The sequence below is a fragment of the Lemur catta genome, chromosome 9 (assembly GCF_020740605.2).
Source record: "Lemur catta isolate mLemCat1 chromosome 9, mLemCat1.pri, whole genome shotgun sequence".
Taxonomy (NCBI): Eukaryota; Metazoa; Chordata; class Mammalia; order Primates; family Lemuridae; genus Lemur; species Lemur catta.
The window spans coordinates 33,322,929-33,347,911 of NC_059136.1; the positions used below are offsets into that span (position 1 = coordinate 33,322,929).

Consider the following 24,983-nt stretch of genomic DNA (forward strand, 5'->3'; position numbering starts at 1 on the left):
TCTATTATAGATATGAAATATGTAATATATATTATACACATTTTATTTATATATATATTTATGTATATATATTTATATATTTTTTAAAATAGACATTTTTATATATAAAATATATTCTGTATAATATATGTGCATATATATACACATATGCACATACCATTTATTTGGGGCCCACAGATTTTCAAGGGGACTACCAGCTTCACCTTTTGTTTACAAGAAAAATGAACCCTGAACATGAACATTATCACATCATTGCTCAGTGTCTGCCCCAGAAAGGTAATAAACCATTTTACACAATCTCCTACCAAAACACACTTTTGTCAGGAGATCTGCCATTCTGAGCTTCACCGTAATTCCTGCAGTTTTGTAGAGAAAGAGCACGGAGCCCCACAGTCACACAGACATGGTTTGAATCCCTATTGGGCATCTTACTTGCTGCATGGCCTTCCCCTCCTTCAGCCTGCTGCATGCCTCAGGAAGTTAGGAAGACCAGGCAAGATAAATGCTATGCCCTTAGCACCTAGCTTGGCACATGGCACGTGCTCAATAAAGATTAGTTCCTTTCCCCACTTAGATTTTTCCAAAGTGCTATCACCTCTGTTTTCATGGAAAGATCACAGATTATGAGTTAGTTGGTGAGTAGAACATCCAGGCCAGACTGTGACTTTTGGCCAGCTCCTCTGTGGCACAGGAAGTTTTTCCTTTCTCTCATACTGAGATTTTCATATCTATAAAACAGACATGACCTCTACTTGGCCTGCAGTGTTCAGGGTTTTATTGTGAGGCTCAAGAAGAAAAGATAAGGAGCAGCAGGCTGAACACTGAGAAGGCTACTTCCAGGTGTCAGTTGTTTTTGTCATTGCTAAGTGATGACCATGCTTACTCCGTTATGTACTAAGGACAAGATGGATTATTTTGGCACTTGTCACATAGGGGGAATTGAAGCCCACATACAGTGGCCTCAGTGCCTTATCCAAGGTCTTAAGCTGGTAAATTTGATTGGAAAGTAGATGTCTGGTTCTAAGACCAAAGCATTTTCTGTTCTCCCTCTTTCCCTCAGCCCTCCCATAGCCAACAGGGAGGCAGGTCCATGCACCTGCATCTGACAGCACCAGGCTGCCATCAGCCTGAGTCTCTCACACCAAGCTCTGCCCCGAAAAGACTGTTTGTAGATGAAATCACCAACCTCTGCCTTCCCACCTCAGTGTTCAAATCTGCAAATCAGAATAAGGCATTAGAACACTGGCTCTCAAATTCTCCTTCACAGACAAAAATTGGGAAATTTTAACTTATAGGCATGAGACTAAAAAAAAAAGATAGGAACAAGGTAGTGAGTTTTTGTAATGTTAAATTTATTTAAGTAGAGAAGTTTCCTTCCTTCTGAGAATGTCTTTCTACTTTTGTTGGTGTTGAAAATACCATTGTTTTTGTAAGTGATGGGAATAGTAGATAAAATTTGGGTTGTTTTTTCGTGTTTGTTGATGTTTTTTTCATACTTCTTTGGCAAAATAAAATAAATTGTACCCCACAACAGTCCCCCAGACCCTCTGATTTTTTTATAATGGCCCCACAAATCTGGGCACTGCTAGGACCAATGGGCAAGGTACTCGCTAAGTTCCATTCTGCCCAAGGTACTCCAGAGGTCTTAGAGGGAACAACTGAAGGCCTTGAACTTTTTTTTATTGACTAATCAGACGGCATTATCAGCTCTCTTGCAAAATTAGCTAAATTGAAGATAGAAACCCTAAGCTCCTATAAATGATCCTGGGGTAGCTGTGCATGCTGTCAGAGATCTAAGATTGCATCTGTGCCCATTTGGGAAGGTCGGCAAGGCCCCAGAGATCTGATCCAGATGGAGAGGCACCAGAGCCAGTTCTGATTCTCTTTTTCCTGTCTGATATTTGGTTTTTATTGGGAAGGTGATTTGATTCATTTGGTACCCAAACATAATGGTCCAACTCCCAATGAGATTAGGAAACCAGCACAGTGCCTTACAGCTCAGCACTGCAAGGGCATCAGCTGTGCTGCTGGTCTGTCAGTGGGCCCTTTCCTGTCGACAACTCCCCTTCTCCTGCCCTGTCTTCCCTAGGAGAAGCCCACGTCCACCCAGCCATAGAGCCATAAACCCCTAGGACTTCAGATCTAGAAGGCATCTCAGAGATCATTCTGTCCCAACAACCCATACAAGGAAACCAAAAGGAAAAGTCTCCTGTCCATGATCAGAAATATACACGAAGGAGCTAAACCCGAAGTCCAAGTCAGCATAGAGAGAGGTGACATTAATTTAGTGCTCCATCTGCCAGACCCTACACTAAGCCTTCACATATATCATCTCACCTAATCTTCACAATCACACAATGAGACAGGGCCTATTATTATCCCCATTTTACAGATGAGGCAGCTGAAACTCAAAGGATAAGTAATTTACCCAAACATTCATGGCAAAGATGGGGGATGGGGTGTTGTCTGGGATTTGATCCTGTGCTGTGTGACTCCTAAGCCAGAACTCTTAGTCCTCATGCTATCCTGCCTCAAGTTCTTTCCTCTAAAACCTGAAACATCTGGCTGCTTCCCATCCAATGTAAAGGCATGCTCCATTTCCTGGATGCTTGGTGCTCTTTGAACTTTGTAAGAATTGTGTCCTCGAGATTGGGAATCCACCAAACTAACAACTGTCCTACTTCTCACCTATGAAATGAAGATAAAAATTGTACCTCATAGGATTGTTGTAAAGATTAACTCTGTTTAATATACAGTGTATAATAGGGGCTACTATTAATCATTTTTGTGTCAGGGAAAATTCTTGACTTGTTATAGATGTTTTTGTGTTTCCAGTGAACAAGTACATGAATTAATAAATGAATAAAAGAATGTATAATACATAGCCCCTCTTCTTAAGGTGCTAATATCCTAGTTGGAAAGGAACTTAAAATAGAGTTGAAATGATAGGCATCCCTAAGTGATTTATATTTTTAAGTGCTTATGTTTAAGCTAAAGACTGCTAAAAGCTGTTATTTCACAGACATGTTCTGAGAAGAAAGTCATTGCTTTGCTGGGGTCTGGATTCCCAGGGGAACACTTTGGACACTCTTTGCCAGGCCTGTCCAAGTGATGGGTGTACAGGTCATAGAGCTAGTGTAAAGCAGCCATGTAGCATTTGAGCTCAAAATCCAGTTTTCTCCATGATTCCTCTCCACCTCTGGGCCCTTCAAACCCCGTTTTGGGTGTACCCCTGATTTCCTGGGAAGATAGGGGAAGTGCATTTCAAAGGTAGGTGCTCCTGGCTCCAAGGTGCAGACCACCTGATGCTGCTCACTTCTTTCCCAAGCCTTTCTGAAGAACCGATCCTTCTGCTGACACAGTCCTTTCCCTCCCACTCTGTTCCTTCCAGGAGCATCACTGCCTGCGTATTAAAATCCTGGGGGACTGCTACTACTGCGTTTCCGGACTTCCTGAGCCCCGCCAGGACCATGCCCACTGCTGTGTCGAAATGGGCCTCAGCATGATCAAAACCATCAGGTAATTTGTGATCTCCTCCTTACCGCCTGAGCCTTCCGAGTGCGTGATGAGGAAGACACACGGCCCCACCTAGCCTTTGTGGTACCTCGTGTAGATGGTGAAAGGCAGAGCCTTTGATTTATTTCACAAAAACTACACGCCCATTGGTTCTCTCAGATAAATCAGTGCAGCTGTTAGCTTCCTTATTTTCTAACTATACCTCACTTTTAATTATTTGTGCTACAAGTTTCTATTATAAATGTGCTGGTGGAGCTGCAGCAAGGAACGAGATGAGCATAGCCCTTGCCTTCAGGGAGGTTACAGTGCAGAAGGGGAGATGAACACATACACAGTTTCAGTGAGGCATAATAAGCTTTGTCATAAATCAAATAAATCCAGGTGCTTGGGGGAACAGAGGAGGAACAGTTAATTCAATTTGGGATGTTGGAGAAGGCTTTCCAGAATGGAGATGTCTAAGCTGCTTCCTGAAAGGTGGGTGGACATCAACAGGATCCTGGAGGTAGAGAGAAGAGCTTTGAAGAGAGATTGGACATGTGCAGAAATCAGGATGTGCTGCAGTGGCAGCTGGTAAGGCCGGGGGTGGAAGAGGTGGTGACAAATGGACTGTACTAGGAGCAGCCAGGGCATGCAGGACCTTCTCAGCCGTGTTATAGGGTTGTACTTTATCCTAAAGGCAACAGGAAATCATTAAAGGACTGCCACCAGAGTTCGCTTCATGGGTATGTGGCAAGTGCTTTTGTCTTTGGTCAGCATATCTGACAAATAGAGGCTTGATCAAGGGAGACAAAGTTATTGGGGCTGAGGACTCTGGAACCAGACTGTGTATGGCTTTGGAGTAGAAGTTCAGTATTGTCAGAACTCTCCTCAGGGTTCCAAATTGGTTGCAGAGCCTCAGTGTCCCATCCTCACACAACCACAGCAAAGGCAGTAACGAGAGAATACACACGCAGAATTCCTTCTTATATAGTAATACATGTGTATATATTACTACATGTATATTACTATATGTGTGTGTGTGTTCCTGGGTGGTAGCCCCAAAATATGAGACTTAATTGGTCTAGGGTAGAGCGTGGGATTTTGTATGCTTCTCCCATGAGCTGAATGTACAGCTAGCCTTGAAAAACATTGCGTTTAGAACAAGTTCTTTAAGGTGGGATACGAGCAGGGAAAAATTATTGCAATAGAAACTTTCTCAAAACGTGGCTTTACAATTTTGAACTTTTCATTGCAAAGTCCCACTTAGACCACAGTAAAAGATATTTTCATAGACAACCCTATTTTCCCCAAAGGAAACTGACTAGGGAAAATCACATTCTCCCAGAAGTTAGCATGAAAGTCCCCCGACGAAGACTATATTTTGTTGAAAGAATGCTTTCATGGACAGCTGGCAATAGGGGCACAACCCCTCAAAGTGGAAGTTAAATAACAAAGATGGTCACTCACAGTCTTTTCACACTGGGTGCTGTGGGAGAACTGCAGGGCCTTCTGCTGGACTCTGCACCCAGTGAGCTGGGCATGCAATTGCTCCAGCAAAGGAGCAGCAAGAGCCCTTCAGGGAGAACACAGGGCAGTGGACAGTCAGGCAGGACCCAGAGGCCATGGGTCTAGGTGTGTTAAGGCCGAAATTTTGAATTTCTTTCTTGTTTGGACAAGATCATATTTTTACTCTTTCATTCAAAAGAAAAGGAATTTGAAGATCAGCAGACAGAAACACTCTAGAGACCTTCTCTCTCCCTTTGTGCTGTATCTAATATACTTCTAAGCCTTATCTGGCCAGGAATCCCAGCCCTGCGTTAGGCCACTGCCCTGGCTCTGGCTGGCCAGCTTGGTGATGGGGGTGGGTCCAGAAGAATTCTGCCTGCATCCAGGCCTCTGTAAAAACTGCCAGATTACTGTTCCAGTGAGGGCCAAGGAGGCTAGGAATCTTCTAAATCCTTTTAGTACCTTTCCGTCAGCAGAAATCATGTGCCATAGTGACAGCAGCCTCCCTTTGGAGAGGCACATGTAGACCTCTATCATATCTTAAGCAAAATATTCAATTGTCACATCTTTTGGTGCCATCTGTCCTCATGGGAAGGAAAAGTATTTGAAAGCAATTTCACAATTCTCATGCCCCATTTGTGAGAATTCTCTGAAAGTCTCCCATAAAGCCAAACAGAGGACTTAGGAGATAAGCAGGTGAGATGACAATGTATGGTACTTTCCTATGAGGTGTCTAATGGAAACCAAACCCTTCATCACCCTAATAACAAGTAGGTAGATGAATAAAGAGACTGCTAATGTCTCTGCTATTGCCCTGTCTTCTGTAGAGATTTAAAAGTTGTCTCCTTTAGGGACTGTGGAGAGAGGAGCCGGAGTTCCCCTTTGGTAAATGGAAAAGGTTGCAGATGCTTTCTGACTATTAATTTGGACACTTGGGAATTTTGCCCAGAAAACTAGGATGAATTGTGATAATGTTTTAACTGGTGTCAAGGGAATCAATGGTACTGACACCCAAAAGACTGGATATCTCTACAACCGATTAGGTGTGTACACCTTATTTTGTCAATCAGTAGGTCTGTCAACAAGTGTTTGTTGAGCCCCACCATGTGTCAGACACTGTGCTAGAATACAGTGACAAACATGTCACCAGGGGACCTTTGTCCATGTGTGTCCTTTAGGGAGATGACTTGGATTTATTGCCTACAAAATAAGGAAATCAGATCAGACAGCTCTGAAGTCTCTTCAAGTTCTGAAAATTTGTGATTTATAACCATGTAAAAAATTGAGTTTAAGTAGCAAAATTTTGCTACTTAAAAGTAGCAAAACCAGCGGGTCTTTGTCCATGGATGTCCTTTAGGGAGATCACATGGATTTATTGCCTACAAAATAAGGAAATCAGATCAGACAGCTCTGAAGTCTCTTCCAGTTCTGAAAATCTGTGATTTATGACCTTGTGAAAAATCAAGTTTAAGTAGTAAAACTTTCTACAGACATTCCATAGGAGTTTGTAGCTTGACCTTAAGCAAAAGATAAGTTGCAGAGATAACACTGCATTATAAATGAATATCTGTAATCAAAATGTTTTAAGATACTTAGAGTATTATCATTTCTCTTTCTAGAGAAGACCTTATCCATCCTGACCATTTTATCCAATTTAAGGTCTCCTTTCCAGAGTTTTGGAGTTGGACAATGAGAAATGAAATTTGGATAGGTCAAGATGACTCAAGGGCTTTCTCTTTTGTTAGTTTATTAAGAGCTGCTTTTATTTCACCAGGGTAAGACAATTCAGGAGCATATTTTTTAACTGCATGAGTCAGAGTCTATTAATACCCAAACAACTCCTTGATTATAATGTAGGTAACTTGAGGTCCAGCATTAATTCTTCTAGTTAGCAAGAAATCATGGCACAGAAGAATAAACAGGAGCTCTGAAATTAGGCAAACTTTGATTGCAGTTGGCTCAGACTTCTAGAGTTTCCAGTCTTATTGTCAACGATTGTACTCTCAGGAATGGCTGGCAGAAAATATTTGCATCTTAATGCATGTAAAAAATAATCCCAATTACATAGCTTTATCAAAAAGTTAATAATTGGGCCGGGCGCGGTGGCTCACGCCTATAATCCTAGCACTCTGGGAGGCCGAGGCGGGCGGATCGCTGGAGCTCAGGAGTTCGAGACCAGCCTGAGCAAGAGCGAGACCCCGTCTCTACTAACAAAAAATAGAAAGAAATTATCTGGCCAACTAAAAATATATGTAGAAAAAATTAGCCGGGCATGGTGGCACATGCCTGTAGTCCCAGCTACTCGGGAGGCTGAGGCAGTAGGATCGCTTAAGCCCAGGAGTTTGAGGTTGCTGTGAGCTAGGATGATGCCACGGCACTCACTCTAGCCTGGGCAACAGAGTGAGACTCTGTCTCAAAAAAAAAAAAAAAAAGTTAATAATCGTAACCATCTATCATTTACACAAGATGCATTCTTTTATTTAGCCTCAAAATTACTTGTTCCAATTTGAAAACTCAATAGAAGCTATGAAGTCTAGAAATATACATAATATTAGATTGCATGTATTGTGATTTTTTTAGATGTTAATAATTTTTATTTTCCCTCTTACAGAAGTAATATATATTCTTTGTAGAGAAATTAGAAAATAAACAGGAGAAAAATCAACCATAATTATGTCCCAAGAGCCATTCATTATTAGCATTTTGTTACATATTTCTCTAAGTTTTATTTTTATAAAAATAAATTATTTGTATATGATTTTATTTTTTTTAATTCAGAATATTACAGGGGTACAAATGTTTAGGTTACATATATTGCCATTGCCCCACCCAAGTCAGCGGTACAAGTGTGCCCATCCCCAGACCGTGCACACCTCACCCATTAGGTGTGAATATACCCATCCCCTCCTCCTCTCTCCCACCTGCCCGACACCCGATGAATATTACTTCTATATGTGCACATAAGTGTTAATCAATTAGTACTAATTTGATGGTGAGTATATGTGGTCCTTGTTTTTCCATTCTTGTGATACTTCAAAGAACTAAAAGTAGAACTAGCATTTGATCCAACAATCCCACTATGGGCATCAACCCAAAGGAACAAAAGACATTCTATAATAAAGACTTTTGCACTCAAATGTTTATAGCAGCACAATTCACAATTGCAAAGATGTGAAAACAACTTAATCATTATGGTACCCAACCTCCCAACTCCAGACTTGTGCCATTGCTTCTGGTGCCTGAAATCTGCCATTGGTACCCAAAGGATCAATGCATAGCTTAGGAGATCCCACATACATCCTTAAAACATTAGCAGAAGTGATGTTGAGGGAATAAAACATCAGTAAACATCCAAGAATAACAAGATAATAAATCCCAATCAAAAGAGCCTCATAGTAAGTTCATTTCACCAAACATACTTGATTTTAGAAACATGATATTAGCTAAAAGATTAATAGCAGAAAAAGAGGTTGAATATATCATTTTTCCAGTGAATCATTTAATACCATCTCATGTGTGTCTGTTCATAAAATTAAATTAATTAAATTAGGTTTATGTAATAGTTTCTATTACATAGATTGAAAAGTGGCTCCAGGTGGCTTCTCTTCACGCACCCTGTGTCTATTCTGGGGAGTCTGTGATAGCTGAGAAGATGCCAGAGTTGACACTGGGCTCTGTTCTAAGCAATAGCTTTATTAATGATCTATAAAAAGTGTCCTTGATGAATCTTAATGAAAATTGTGGAGCCTTGTCTTTTCAGGGCAGTTGCTAAAAAGTCATAGGAATGACACCAGAATGCCAAGTAGGAACTGGTTTGTCCCCAACAGTTAATTAGAGCAAAGGTCTTAATCCTTGTGACAGGGTTCCCCTGACAAGCAATATGGCAGGACAAAGAATGAAAAACAAGAATTATGTTTCTTTCCCTCACTTGAGGCAAGAATGCCCAAGCCTGCCTGTCAGCCTCCCTTCCTTTTACTTTCTCTCTCTCTCTTGTGCTTTCTTTTTTCTTTCTTTCCCTCTCTGTTCCTTCCTTCCTCCTTCCCTTCTTCTTCCTCCTTCTTTCCTTCTCTCTCTCTTTTACTCTCTCTCTCTCTCTGTTTATCTTTATTTCCCCCTAAAGCCTCCTTTCTCACCCTGTCCCAAAACATCATTAAATACAGCATTCATAAGTCCACACTCCTCTTAAAAATGTAGCAGTTAGAGTGGTTTCACTACATAGATCAGGATCTTTTTTTGCAAAATTATTTATAATGCTAAAAATTGAATATATTTAGTAATAGTTGACAAAGCTAATATTGATTGTTCAGTCAATGTGCCATGCACTTACTAAATAATCTTCCTAACTTACTTCACTTAATACCAACAACCTTGTGAGGAACAATTTTCAGATGAAACTGAAGCTCTGATAGGATGGAAAACTTCTGAACAATGACACATAGCTTGCATGTGGCCGAGCAAAGGCCCTGAGCCATGTTCATCTGTATTAGTCCATTGTATGTTGCTTGTAACAGAATACCTGAAACTGGGTAATTTATAAAGAAAATGAATTTATTTCTTACAGTTCTGGAGGTTAAATCCAAGGTCGAGGGACTACATCTGGTGAGAGTTTTCTTGTTAATGGAGACTCTCTGCAAAGTCCCAGGGTGGTGCAGGGTATTACATGGCAAGTAATCTTATTTCCTTAAAGTCTACTAATTGAAATGTTCGTCTCATCTAAAAAATACCTTCACAGCAACATCTAGATGGGCATTTGACCAAATATCTGGATGCCATGGCCTAACCAAGTTGACACATAAAATTAACTGTCACAATGTTCTTCCCTCTCCTAGGTGACAACATCTGCAAAAGCACAGAGTTAGAATATGTGGAAATGAGTTAGGGCAGCTGTCAAAAAATAGCAAACACATTTTCACTTCATTGGATAGGTGGCCGGGGCCTTTGGAGGTTTGGGAGCACTGGGCTTTGCATGACCAGAGCTGTCTTTCCCTTCTAAATGCCAGGGACCCCACCTCTGATGGAGCTGTATCCCATGAGTGTCCTTGGATGAGTGTATATTTTGGCCCTAAATGGAAGGCTCTCCCCAGTGTCCCTGGCACACTCTTTGGTGATTGCTCACTCCATTCACACATCACAGTGCTCACATTAACCCAGTGTTGCTTCTGGTAAGAGGCCGTGTGATATAATGGAAAATGCTTAGGATTTGGAACTCAGGGGAACTCGTTCACATTCTACTTCCAAGAATCTTAAACTTGTTGAGAGTCAACTTCCTCCTCAGAGAAATGGTGATAATAAAATGGGAGGCCAGATCACAAGGGCTAATGCAGGTTTAAATATTGAGGGGATGGTTGAGTTGGCTTCGGCTCACTGCCCTCGCAGAACCAAGCAGCACACCGAGGTACAGAGCTGTGAGGACACAGGAAGTGGGCTGGGTCTGCGGTGCCTCTCTCTGTTCCAGAGCCCCAAGTGAGTTGCATTGGTCTCAGCTGCCCACACAGAGAGAGGAATCTGCCAAGTCATAATCCAAGTGATATGCTGAGGCCAGCTCCTGCCTGTTTGCAAACGCCAACTAATTGTTAAACTTGCAGGAATTGTGTGAGCCACTTGACATCAAGCTGGGAACTTGACACCAGCCATGATCAGAATATTTACACCACAGAAATTGACAAACACTACAAATCAGGATCTTATTTTCCCAGAGAGACAGTTGTTAAACATTTAGCAGCACAACCCCGTGTCCAACCCTTAATCTCTGCACTTGGTCTTTTCCAGGATGGGAGAGGGTCACATGGGCACTCAGAGATGAACCCTATTACATAGAAATTCTGTTCACGCAGTTAGAGCCTTGTTCTAGCTCTCACTGTACCTATGTCCCTACAGCTGACCTGGCTATAGCCCATCACAACATATATCATATGTGTGTATATACATATGTATGCACATGTAAATTAATTAAATTAAATAATATATGCACACATTGTCAACCAGGACTCCCCATACTCTATACATGAGCCAGGGACTACATGTCTAGGCCATGTTAGAAGCCAGCAAGACGGCTGGATGAGGGCTAGGGTTAAATCACTGTCCCAGTTCGGAAAGAGATACTGCCTGGTCCCACAAATCTTTGTTTAAACAGAGAACTCTCTTCATGGAACATCTAATAGGACTTGTTTTGTGGAATATAATTTGTGATACACACTTTCTGTAACATTGGATTAGAAGTGGTCCAATGGAGGAGTTTGATTCTAGCTCTTTAGAACAGTAATCTGCAAACTTTTTGCTCCATATACCCTATAATAATTTTGTGAGCTAAATCTCTCACACAGTCCTAAGTTGATATCTCAGTTTTTATCATAAAATTATGCTTATTTTTATTGATAGGAAGCAAAAAGTATTAAATAATGTATAAGATTAATTAAGAGGGGAATAATCTATTATAATAAAAATATACTTTATAAAATATATAATATGAAAGAAGACCCCAAAAGCAATCACAGCAACAAAAAAATAAATAAATGAGACCTGATCAAATTAAAAAGCTTCTGCACAGCCAAGGAAACTATCATTAGATTAAATAGACAACCTACAGAATGGGAGAAAATATTTGTATGCTATATATCCAATAAAGGGCTGATAACCAGAATCTATAAGGAACTCAAGCAAATCAGCAAGAAAAAATCTAACAACCCTATTAAAAAGTGGGCAAAGGACATGAATAGAAAGTTTTCAAAAGAAGATAGACTAATGGCCAACAAACATATGAAAAAATGTTCAACACCTCTAATCATCAGGTAAATGCATCAAAACCACAATGAGATATCACTTAATTCCAGTGAAAATGGCTTTTATTGAAAAGTTCCAAAACAACAAATTTTGGCATAAATGCGGAGAGATAGGAACACTCATACACTGCTTGTGGGACTACAAACTATTATAGTACAATCTCTATGGAAAGTAGTATGGAAATACCTCAAAGAGCTACAAGTAGAACTACCATTTGATCCAGCAATCCCACTACTGAGTATTTACCCCAAGGGAAAAAAGACATTCTATAAGAAAGATACCTACACTCAAATGTTTATAGCAGCACAATTTACAATTGCAAAGATGTGGAAACAAGTGCCCAAGTGCCCGTGAATATATGGGTGGATTAATAAAATGTGGCATATGTATACCATGGAGTATTACTCAGCCATAAAAAATGGTGAACTAATACCTCTTGTACTATTCTGGATGAAACTCGAGACCATTCTTCTTAGTGAACTATCTATCACAAGAATGGAAAAACAAACACCACATGTACTCACCACTAAATTGGAACTAATCGATCAACACCTATATGCATATATGGAAATAACATTCATGGGAAATCAAGCAGGTGGGAAGAGGGAGGAAGGGATGGGTAAAATCATACCTAACAGGTACAATGCACACTATCTGGGGGATGGGCATGGTACAAATGCAATTTATGTAACCAAATCGTTTGTACCCCTGTAATATTCTGAAATTTATAAAAAATTACCATATAACCCAGCAATTGCACTCCTAGATATATAGCCAAGAGAAATGAAAACACATGCCCACCAAAAAACCTGTACATGAATTTTCACAGCAGCACTATAGTCAAAAGGTAGAAACAACCCAAATGCCCATCAATAGATAAATGGATAAACAAAATGTAGTACTCCATGCAATGGAATATTATTCAGCCACAAAAAGGAATGAAGAACTGATATTGCTATAGCGTAAATGAACCTTGAAAACATTTAGCTAAATGAAAAAATCTAGACACAAAAGATAACATACTGTACAATTCTGTTTACATGAAATGTCCAATATAGGCAAATCCATAGAAATAGAAAGCAGATTTGTAACTGCCAAGGGCTGGGAGGAGGAGGAGATGTGAAATGCCTGCTCATGGGTACAGGGTTTCTTTTGGGGGGTGTTGAAAATGTACTGGAATTAATGATAATGGTGGCACAACTCTGTGAATATACTAAGAACCACTTAATGGTATCCCTTAAAAAGGGAAATTATATGTTATATGAATTATATCTCAATTAAGCTGTTATTTTAAAAACTCAGTATGAAATAGATAAACTGAAAACAAAGATGATTATTCAATTACAAATAAATAAATAAAATTAAAAATATAAGATGATTTTTTTAAAATAGGTTTTACTACCTTATTTAATAAATCACACGGCTATGGACTGAATTTTGTCCCCTCAAAATTCATATGTTGAAGCCCTAACCACAAATGTGATGGTATCTGGAGATGAGGCCCTTGGGAGCTAATTAGGGTTAGATGAGGTCATGAGGGTGAGGCTTCATGATGGCATTAGTGCTCTGATAAGAAGACACAGCAGAGAGCTTGCTGGTGCTCTCTCTCTCTCCTTCCACCATACGAGGACGCAGTGAGAACACAGCCATCTGCGTACCAGGAAGAGGCCTATCACCAGAACCTGGCCACGCTGGCACCCTGATCCCATACTTTCCGCCTCCAGAACTGTGAGCAATAAATTTCTCTTGTTCACGCCACACGGTCTATCATATTTTGTTACGGCAGCCTGAGCTAAGACACACGCAAAATCGGAGAATCAAAAATTTTTTTATCCATAAGTATTAACCAGGGTATCTTGAAAATTGTGATAACTCCATAAAACATTCCAGTTGTATTTAAAAGAAACTATGTCTCCAACCCAGAATGTTTGGGGTTTTGAATGGAGCCTCTCCCAGCTCTGAGTTAATGCAATTTCAGGAGAGAAACTGTCCTAAAACATCCAGAACTCCCCCTTCCCCGGAGCTGGCACAACAAGGAAATGCTGACTTGGCACGCAACTGCCCTGACTCGGTCTCTCGCTGTTCTGAGATTCAGGGTGCAAGGGAGGCAGGCTCTGCATCCTGCTCATCTTCAGCAACTCTGCGTGATGAATGGCTGGATCATTGCTCTTGATTTTCTCTCCCTAGATCTGCCTTGGTTTTCAATAGGAATGCTAGGTCGGATCTTCCCCCATTACTTTTCCACTGCCAGAAGCAGGAGTTTAATGTTGAAGGGAGTGCACACAACGGTAATGTCCAAACAGCATCCAGGTTGGAGTCTGGCATTACCACCTGTGTGACTTTGGGCAAGTGGCTTAACCTCTCTGGGCTCTGGCTTCCTTATCTGTAAAATGGGAATAAACCACCCCAATGAAAGTTCCATGAATGTACAAAATGGTTTGTATATTTGGGTCACTGCTTATGTCTATAGAGTTCTTCAACAGATACCTGTTGAAAGAATGAATGAATGAGCTACATATGTAGCACAGGGTGGTTGTGAGAATGAAATGAGATTATGAAGGTAAAAGGCCTGACATGGGAGAGGTAATACGTATACCTTAATTCTCTCAGAGCCTCAGTTCCCTCATCTGTAAAATGGGAATTTATACTACTTATAGGTATCTACCTCACAGAATGACTGTGGCTGTCACAGTGAGAGCATGAATTCAGAAGCGCTTTGTGAAATCACAATTTCCTTGCTAGTATAAGCATGGTCGCTTTCAAACTTTTTGGAAAGCAAATGGACCCTGTGTTTTGTAAGGTGGCCTATTGCCCTCAGTGAACTCAGGAGATCTACAGAAAGGAGGCCAAGACCACTGGCTTTGCACATTAATTTGTAGAGACTGTGTTATCCACATATTTATTGGGCTGAGCAAGCTCAGAATACTACAGCAGTCTGTGTATTCTTTTTTCTTTTCTTTTCTTTTCTTTTTTTTTTTTTTTTAGAGACAGGATCTTACTCTGTCACCCAGGCTGTAGTGTGCAGTGGTGCAATCATAGCTCACTGCAGCCTAGAACTCCTGGGCTCAAGTGATCCTCCTGCCTTAGCCTCCCACATAGCTGGGACGACAGCCATGCACCACCATGCCTGGCTAATGTTTTTATTTTTATTTTTATAGAGACAGGGTCTCACTATGTTGCCCATGCTGTTCTCAAACCTCTGGCCTCAAGTGATCCTCCCACCTCAGCCTCCCAAAGTGCTAGGATTACAGACATGAGCCACAACACCCAGACCGTGTATTTATTTTTTGTACCTGTTTTTAAAAGAAGCCATGCAGGATAATAAAAATAGACCAGTGGGTTTAGGCTCACATACCTGGGGTGAAATTCCAGCTATTCCATCTATAGCTTTATGACCTAAAGCGATGTACTTCTTGTGACTCAGTTTCCTCATTTGTAAATGGTACTGGTCATTATACACTGGATTATTGTGAAGATTCGACTGCACATCTGCACAAAACACCCAGCACAAGAACATAGCTCACCTCCTTAACTAACTCCCTTGCCTTTCGTTTTTTTTCTGGAATGTTCAAGGGCACCATTTCTCCCAGATAACTGCAGGCCCATCAGTTCTGACTATGTCGTAAGTTAGATCCTCCCATTTAGACCAGGTTATGCCTGACACCGGCCCAGTGGATGTACTAAATTAGTTGGTTGAAGCTATTTCTATGTAAATAGAGTGGGTGCCAGCACAGTTTCAACAGGAAAGGGTAGGTGGAGTGACAAATTCATAAGTTTTCTATTGGTAGGATTCAACCTGTGTAATTGAAAGTTATTATAACTAATAAAAATTAGCAGTAGCTACTATTTTTGCGAGTTCAATATGCACCAGGCTAAGTGTTTACATGCATCATTTTACGAACCATCCTAACAACCCTACACAGGACCAGTTGTCTTGCTCATGCACCTTAGGAAACTGAGAGCCTGAGACTAAAGCCACTAGCCCGAGATCCACAGCTAGAAAGTGGAGAAGCCAGACCTCAGATCCAGGCCTGCCTTCATGCAGACTCTGTGTCTCCCTGATGTTAGGGAAACATATGCAATTTGCTCCAGCTCCCACAGTAGCAGGTGGTACGGTCAGCACCAGAATTCCTATATCTGATCCCAAACCTGAGAAGTTGGATGTTCTTCATCCCACAGCACCAAACTGCTATTCCACTGAAGTTAGATCTCTTTGCTCATCCATTTGTTTGACAGTGTTAAGAGTCTAATTTATAGAACAATGACTGCTACTGGATTATGCTTCCTGTCATTCCTCCAGCAATTTCTATAGATTGATTAATTGGCTAAAAAAGAACCCTTTGTAGCATATAAATTGAAAGAAAAATTCGAAGATTCTTTATCTTTTACCATATAACTGTAACATTCCTCCTTAATAGTTCAATTAAAAGAAATAGTCTTCAATTGTTTGCTTGTTAATTATTGCAGTATTTGTCCCCAGCTATCTGGAGCTGCAAAATAATAATAATGATTATTCGGTGTGTTTTTTTATTTAAAAGAAATCTTAAGTGGAAGCCCACCATGAAAAACAGAGAGTAGACCTGCTCTATTTGAAAGGAGACTGTTTGCTCCCCTCCCCAACTGGCAGGTCCCAAGGCATCTTAAGTGGTTCCTCTGGGACTCTTAGACCCATCCGGGGATAGCCACAGGCCTGTGAAACAAGAAAGCCATTGAGCTTTGTCCATTAAACACCTTCGGGAACTGACTATGCCTGTGTGCTCCGTGTTGCGCTAAGTGGAAATGAGGAGTGGCATCCCTGCTCTCTAGAACCTCAGAGTGTACGGAGAAGAAAGAGAAGGTGCAAATGTTGATAATGCAGGTGATCTGCAGTCATTTTCTCTTAATTTGTGGCTGTTTGGGCACAGGAAAAAAAACATCCCTGGGGCTCTGCTCTGGAAGAAAGGAACAAGACTTGCAACTCAGAGCAGAATTGCCTCCGTTTCAGCTTCAAGAATGCTCAAAGGTCCCCCCCTTAAGAACTGATCTTGAAATACATGTGTTTGTGGTTCTCTGCTACCACGGGGCAGCCTTTCCAAAGAGGATCAATGTCTGTAAATTATTAATTACTTTTACATAGTTTCATTCTTATCTTTTATTTATGTCAAATCCCAGACATAACAAAATGAAAGGGAAAAAAATAAGCAGCACGGTTAAGATATTTTAAGTCTTCTTGTTATGATTTTTGTTTTGTAGAGGGGAACAAAAACATCTAAATGTCTTTTCATTAAGATGCTCTAGTGCATTCCCTGTATAATGTTAATTGCCTAATGACATTAGCACCCTGTGCTGTTTAATAGTCCCTCACAATTAGTTGGCAAAGCGCTTTAACATCCATTATCTCCTTTGGGGCCCACAACAGCTCTGTGAGTGCAGCAATCAGGTAGAGCCTTGTTCTACGGCTGCAGTTGCAACTCAGGGTCAGATTAAGCTATGTGCCCAGAATCACCTGCCAGGTGCCGTGCCTATGTTGCAAAAGACTGTGGGGTTTAAAAACACAGAAGTGCCAATTTAGTCCTAGAATCCTGCTTACCGGGCCTATGGCCATAGAAAAGGCTTTTACTTTACTTTCCTGGGCTGCAGTTCCCTCATAAACGATAGGCAACCAAGTAGGCCTTAGTGTATGCCAGGCACTATTCTAAACTCTCTACACTGGGAAAGTTGATTCACTTAATTTTTTTATTTGACAATGCTATTATTATTAACATTTTATATTAATAGATGTAGAGATTGAAGCCTCTATAGAAAAGTAAAATATCTTCCCTATGACCTATGTCGGCAGTGAGTGACAGCAGTCTGGCACTAGAGTACATGATATTAACCCTCACACCTCAGTGATGGCCAGGTAATAGAAAAATAAGAAAAATGTGAATTGTGACTGATGATTATACCGGTCAGGATAGCCCTGGTTATGCTAAGGTACAAATATCCCCCAAATATCTCAGTGGCTTAAAATGACAAAGATTTATGTACTTTTTTCACATTTTGTGTCCATTATGGGAGGATGGGGAGGTAGCAGGATACACTATACTTCATCCGCAGTCAAGGAGCCTGGTTAGGAAGGCTTCATCATGAGCTCCTTGACTGGTGGTGGATGCAGGAGAGAACATTTTTAAAAGGGAGCGTAGTTAATTAGGCTCTTAAAGCGTCTGCCCAGAAGTGGCCTATATTACTTCTGCTCACGTATAACAGCAAATACGCTGGAAGGTGTAATCCTATTCTATGCCCGGATATTGCGGTAGTGGACATAGTTGGTGGGCAGCACAAATGACCCCTCTCAATAATCCCCCTCACAGAAGCTCACTGGGAAAGTGCATCAGACACTGACATGCTCCTCTCAAGGCCTGGATGCTATTTCTTCTCTTGCCTTATTAGATTCTTTCCCAATGACCCCCCACGGTTTTGGTTGTCACTGGATATAGGGCTCCATATATTTTTAACTTAAAAGTTAAAGTCCAAACAATGACCTAGAGACTAGGAACTTCACCAGGGCCAAGAATCACCTCACTCTTTAACTACAAGCATTTCTTCTAATGTTCATGGCTTGCCTTTCTAATATCTAATATATTTCAGCATTTCCATATTCTCAATGCAATTCAACTTTACTTTCCTATAAAAATGGTAATCATTCATTCATATATTCTTTGAAAGAAGGGGGAGGTGTTTTCAGCCCTGCTGTTCGAAAGTCACGATGCTGCAGGCTGTGAAAGAGACGAGGATGACTCGGACAGGAATATTGCCTTCGAGAGGCTTACACTCTTTATCAAGGAGCTTGGATATGTAGGAATATTAATAGAGTTTATTGAACACTCATCCATCTACCTACCCACCTACTCAGTAAACATCTATTGAGTGTAAATCAAGCACCACACACAATGCAGTGTTAAAAGAAGTATATAAAAAGTAGTTATTCAAAATTCCTGCCCTCAGTTAGTTTACAGGAAACATGATTATAAGAAAGCACCCTAATTACTGTTCACCCAGGATGCAGTGAGAACACAGGGAAGGGCACCTAATCCAGACTGAGAAATCAGGGCAGCTTCCTGGCCAACGTTACACCCAAGCTTCACCCTAAAAAATGAGTAGGACCCTTCCGCTGAATGAGGCAATGAACATTCCAAGCCAAGGGAGCACTGTGAGTCCAGAGAGGAAAGAAGGAACACAGGGTACAGACAAGGATTTGTCCAAAGATGGCTGGGATCTGATGTGCGCATGAGAAATGAGAGGGATAATTGAGGCACATGAAGGAGTTTGCATGCCAGACTAGGAATTTTCCATTTTATCTTATAAGCCAAACTATCTAAATATTTTGATCCCCATCTTTATCAACAAAACTACATGAAGACATGCAAAATCTAATAAAAGTGTATTTTTATCTATTTTCATATGTTTAAAAATACATGCTATCACATATATACATGAAATATGGATTTTAAAAGATAATGATGAAATAAATAATATTTTTAAGTATTTTTAATTTCAGTACAAAAATCTCTCTGCTTTCACTATTTCTTAGAGCAGTGGGTTTGAACATATTCTTTTTTTTAAAAAAATCACCATAGTTTATGATACAGTAATGTAAAGATCAGGTTCCAAATTCAATTTATTTCTGTACCTGGCTTTAGTGGCTATCAGAGCTAAATATATATGTTATAAACACAGGCAGATCTTGGGTGGGACTCGCCTCCTTGGCTGTCATGGCACTAATCGCTTATGCCAAAGCTCTGTGTAATTCTGTCTGGTAAATGTTTTTCTTCCTTGATATCTTTTAGTTATTCTGACAACATCATTAGAAGCCAATACATTTTTATATTTTCAACAAATAGGTTCAAACCTCACCAAAACTCATTTAGAAGATTTTTAAACAGGTTAGCAAATGTGCAGCTCTGATAATTTTGGTAGGTGATGGAAGATAACTTAGGTTTGACAACAAAATTCTCATAAAGATGGAAACATTTCCAAACTTCCATTTTCAAAATGCTCTCTTCAGAGCATCAATTTCTTTAAAAATCAGTTACTTTCTCACTCATTCTTAAGCTGTCATCTTGAGTTTGAAGAAACAAATTAAGCACGTTTGTGTTTTTTTTCCCAAATGTATGCTTAGAGGGAGTATTACTGGCAACCCATTATCACAAAAAAAGCCAGCAAATTCGGAACACTTGTCTTTTTTGTCAAAGAAAAATGGATAACTCATCTTTAAGTTTGACAACTCTTTTTAAGCATTTTGAAGTAACATCACTGCATTTTTTTTTTGCAGCAATGAAGATTTTTCTGCCTATGTTATTTCAAAGTATTATATTCTACTATTTGAATTTCTATATAAATGACATCATTTAATCACAAACTAAAGTTGCTCCAAATACTTTGAAAGTGGAGAAGGGATGCATATGACTGTAGGAAATTTTTCAGTGACAGAAACCCCCTTTTTTCCTCAAGATGCTTCCTCCATACTTACAGGCAGAAGATGGCCTGACAGACCCTGTACATTTGCTAAGGTCAACCCATATATCAAATTTTGGTAAAGCTTTTTCAAGATACATAACAAAAGCTGTGAATGGAAGTTCTAACATTTTCTTCCTGCACCTCAGTGGATGACCCAGCTCTGCCCAGTGACAGACACTACTGCTCCGGAGAGTAGGAGGTCAGAAAAGAGTGATGAGGTCACATTTGTGTTTAGAAGCAGACTCTGGTAGCCATGAACAGAATAGGCTGGAAGGAGGTTGGGCTGAAACATGAACCCCAGACTGAGGCATGATGGTGGCTGGAAATAGTTTGTTCACAGAAGGACTAGCAAGAAAGAAACAATTATAATTTTTGTTGGAAACAAAATGTGTAATGAAGTAGAGAATCAATAATCTATCCCCAATTTATGCATCACGGAGTGGAAAAAAGAGGCTGGTGCCATTCCCTGAGATAGAGGTTACATAGCAGGTTTGGGGAGAAGGTTTATAAGACCCCTTAAAAGTAAAAATAAAAGGCTAGGGGTGTTCAGAGGAAGAAGAGAATCCTTTCAGTTATTACAGAACCCAAGAAGGCTTCATGGAAGAGGTAGCATTTGAATGGGTAAGAGTTGAATTTATGGGTAGGCAAGACTGGTACTGCTGCCAGAGGCCAAGGATACTTACTCTTAATTTATGCATGTGCCTCTCTGTTTACCTATGTCAACAGGTATGTGAGATCAACGACAAAGCAAGATGTTGATATGCGGATTGGAATCCACTCAGGCTCAGTGCTATGCGGCGTGTTGGGACTGAGGAAGTGGCAGTTTGATGTCTGGTCTTGGGATGTGGACATTGCAAACAAACTGGAATCTGGAGGAATCCCCGGGTAAGCCAAAGCAAAGCCCCTTTCTTGATTAACTGTTGTCATTTGCTCACTTTGTGACAGTGTGTTTCCTGTGTGCAGAATTCAGAGATTTAGATCTAAGAAGCAACTATTTGGAGGGAGACCAGATATTGAAATATCATGCAACTGTTAGCCCCCAAAATCTAGTAAAATGCATCACAGGCAACAAGGATGGTGGGATGACACTGAGGGGTTCAGGTTCCTGCCCCACATAGCGTTGGTTCTTAGACATGGCTACACATTGGAATATCAAAGGAGCTTTTAAAAAATACTGGTGTCCAGACTCCATGCTGGTTCATTTAAAGCAGAATCTATCTTAAGTTCTTAAATCAATTCTAATGGGCAACCAGAGTTAAGACCTACTGGCTTTCTATGTATGGCCTAGGGCTCCATTCAGGGAATTAAGGCTCTTCCTTGAAAACTCAGCTTTCCAAATTTGGCTGGCAAGTCTGATTGATACAGTGTAGAATCCCCAAAGGTGCTAGTAGCCTGCAAAGGCCAATCGAGTTTTGAAAAGTGGTATAAAGATTCTGTTTACACAGATTGGACCTAGTAAGATCTCAAAAATATGTAAGCCAGTATGTTGTAGTACTTTCTGCAGGCTCTCTTTCTCAGAGATGATAGATGGTTAACTGACAGATAGATAGATGATAGATAGATAGATGATAGATAGATAGATAGATAGATAGATAGACAGATAGATAGATAGACAAGTAGTACACGTACATATATTCTCTCCCTACCTCCTACACCTGCCTTTGGAGTCACAGATTTCTCCGGTATTTGCCATCATTCCTTGAAAATTATATTTGATATCAGGTAATATGATATCATAGGAGAAAAAAAGACTACAGGAGGTGGAGTCAGAGAAATTAGGATTCCCACTCTGTTCCATGCTAAGCTCTTTTATCTTCAGTAAATTATGTAAAGTGTGTCCCACACCTGGCATATGATTTTCATGTGATTTGGGTTGACATCACTCTATCTGTGTAATCTAGGCCAGTATTTAACTTCTCTGAGTCTCACTTTCTTCACTGATTAGACTGAGAAATAACACTACTCATGATATGATGCCTTGTGAATTTATTTCCCTCCTCCATGAGAATTTGTTTCCTTATCTGCTAAATGGGCATAATTCACCTCACAGATCTCCTCTGAGGATTATCTTGGCAATGGGCATGAAGTCCTTTGTATTCCATGCAGGGACAAGCCCCTGCCAGGTGTTGTTCTTACAGGGATCCCCCACTATCTATGGTGTGTCACCACTGCTCACCACACAGGTTTAGAACTAACGTAACATGGATGTGTCACCACTGAGTTTCTTAAATCTTTAAATTCTTTGGGATTTTCCTATAATTAGCTACCTGCTAAAATTAAACAAGCCAAACAGCCAACCCATCTGTGTTTCCAGGCCTATGTCTCAAAAGTGTAACTGAATGGGGAATTACCCATATACTCAGTAGATTCCCCTTGGAAACCTTAGAATATAGCTTTGAGGGTTTGTAAGATACTGCCTTGGCATCTGGAAGCCAGTTTAGCGACTGTTCTCAATTCCATTAAGAAACAGAAGAGTGACTGAGTTTAAACCATGAGTCTCAAGTTTGAACCACGGGTTTACTACTTGCTGATTATGAAAGTTGGGGCAGGTTCCTTCATCTCCCTGCCCAGTTTCTTCACTGTTAAGATTGGGTCAAAAACACTATCAACCTCAAACATTTAGTTTCAAATGTGATAGTGCTTACAAAGCACATAGTCTTCTATACAACATCCAGCTCTGCTTACTCATAGGATGTTGCCAATGTGTACAAATGCAGGAACACCAAAACTGGTGTCCAAACTCTCCAAAGTTTGAGATTGTTTTTGTTTATATTCTTCTGTTTTTTTATAGTCTTGTTCTTTACACCCTCTGAGCCTTGGACCTCTAGAGAGTGGTTCTCAAACTGGAGCAGTGGAATCACCGGGAGGGCTTGTTAAACCAAAGCTTGCCAGGTCCCACTTTCAGTCTCTGATATCGTATGTCTGGAGTGGGACCCAAGGTGGTGCCTTTCTAACAAGTTCCCAGGTGATGGTGATACTGCTGGCCTTGGTAGCAGACCTTGAGGATCACTGTTCTTGAGCTTTTATTAAATGAGATAGTACATATAAAGTCCTTTGACCTGTGCTCAATAAATATTAATTGTGATTGTGGGTATAGTAGCTACCATGTGATATAGCTTCAGGGTCTCATAGAGACCCTGAAATCAAGAGTTCTTATCTCAATCCTGCACTGCCACCAACCATTAATATGACTTTGAGCCAAATACTTAATCATTGTCTCCGGGCCATTTTCCCCATCTGCAAAATGAGAAAAATAAATGCCTATCACCTAGGGTTATTGGAAGAATGGAAATTATATGAGATAATCTGTGGAGTCAAGCATACAGTAATACCTCTGGCTTCAAGATAACATTTATGAAAAATTAGTGTTACACAATTGTTAGGTCTTATTTGCTATCATGACTACTTTTACTATATCCTCGTGTTAAAAATTATCAGAAATTGTCAGGTTTACTTGAGATTCAACATGTGGGTATACTGCCTAAGAACTGACTCATTTCCTTAGAGGAAAATACAATCCACATAATCTCATACACAAACGCCTTACCCCAAAGCTCTTGATGCAGTATATATAAATATCAGTCCCCCTGCACACTGACAGCAGAATAATACAATGTAGAATCCAGGGAAAATGCCAAATGGGGTTGACATTTAGTTGTTTTTAAGGAAAATCAGCAATCAGACTTTACAAAATCCTTCTAGGAGGTTCATTTTGCCTAGGAAAAAAGGCAGCCTTCCAGCACTTACTCTTAGCTTGATCTGAAAAAGCAGACTGGGACTTCCATTTCATGGAAGGTCAAATGATTTTTTATTCTGTTGGGTCAACACCATTGAGTTCATATGTATTAACAAAATGTATCTTGAGAATATGTTGTACTTCAGCAATTTCTCAAGAGAGAGCAAACATCTTTCACACACATATTTAACATCTTGCACTTGAAATCAATGATCATATATGAGGATACTTACCTGGAAGATGTAGAGAACATGCCTTGCATGATCAGAGATGCATTGTTTGTAGTTTCTGTTTCTTTACATGTCCTTTGCAATAACTGTCCTCTCTGTAAGAATACATTTAGCAGAATGGGTTAGAAGGGTGAAAAGAAGAAGTGGAGATAGTACTAATAGTACAATGCATTTTAAAATGCTACTCTAAAACATTTTTTAAAAAAAACTTATTTGTTTCCTTGGATACATTATTTCTAGAATCACAAAGCCAAGCAAAGTATTAAGCATCTACTTTATTCATTCATTCATTCAAAGGCGCAGAGCACTAAAGTCGACTTAAGGAAATGATTTCTGAGCTGAATCTGGGAGTAGGAAACTGTTGGTAAGCATGCAATAGCACATTGAATTTGGAGAATTGTTAATTACTTGAATAGCTGGGGACAGCACGAGGAGGTATAAAGGAAGAGCATCAAAAAATGAGCTTGGAAGTGACAGGGCCAGAGAATGGAGGCCTTATTCAGAAGTTACCCTGTCCCCTGTGAGCCTTGAGGAGGCATGGAATACACCATAGTAACATGATCACAATGGCATTTTTTGGAATATTCCTAATAAGTATTTGCTTTTGTAGTGTGTATAATGTACGATGCATTGTTCTGACTACCTTACACAAATCAGCTCGTATAATACTCACAATGACCTTATGAGATGGGTACCAAATTATTTTTCTCATTTTTATGGGTTTTTAGAACTCATAGAAAGGTAGGTAATTTGCCCAA

The 24,983-nt window shown here is 40.1% G+C and overlaps 1 protein-coding gene across 2 annotated transcripts in view; it reads left to right on the plus strand.

The window, feature by feature from the left end:
* ADCY8 (adenylate cyclase 8) overlaps nt 1-24,983 on the plus strand; it is a 216,352-nt gene that overhangs the window by 95,000 nt on the left and 96,369 nt on the right. For both annotated transcript variants that reach the window (XM_045560407.1, XM_045560408.1), the window contains exons 5-6: nt 3,392-3,519; nt 20,986-21,144. In XM_045560407.1, coding sequence (XP_045416363.1) covers nt 3,392-3,519; nt 20,986-21,144 — 287 coding nt within the window. The remainder of the gene's footprint in view (nt 1-3,391; nt 3,520-20,985; nt 21,145-24,983) is intronic.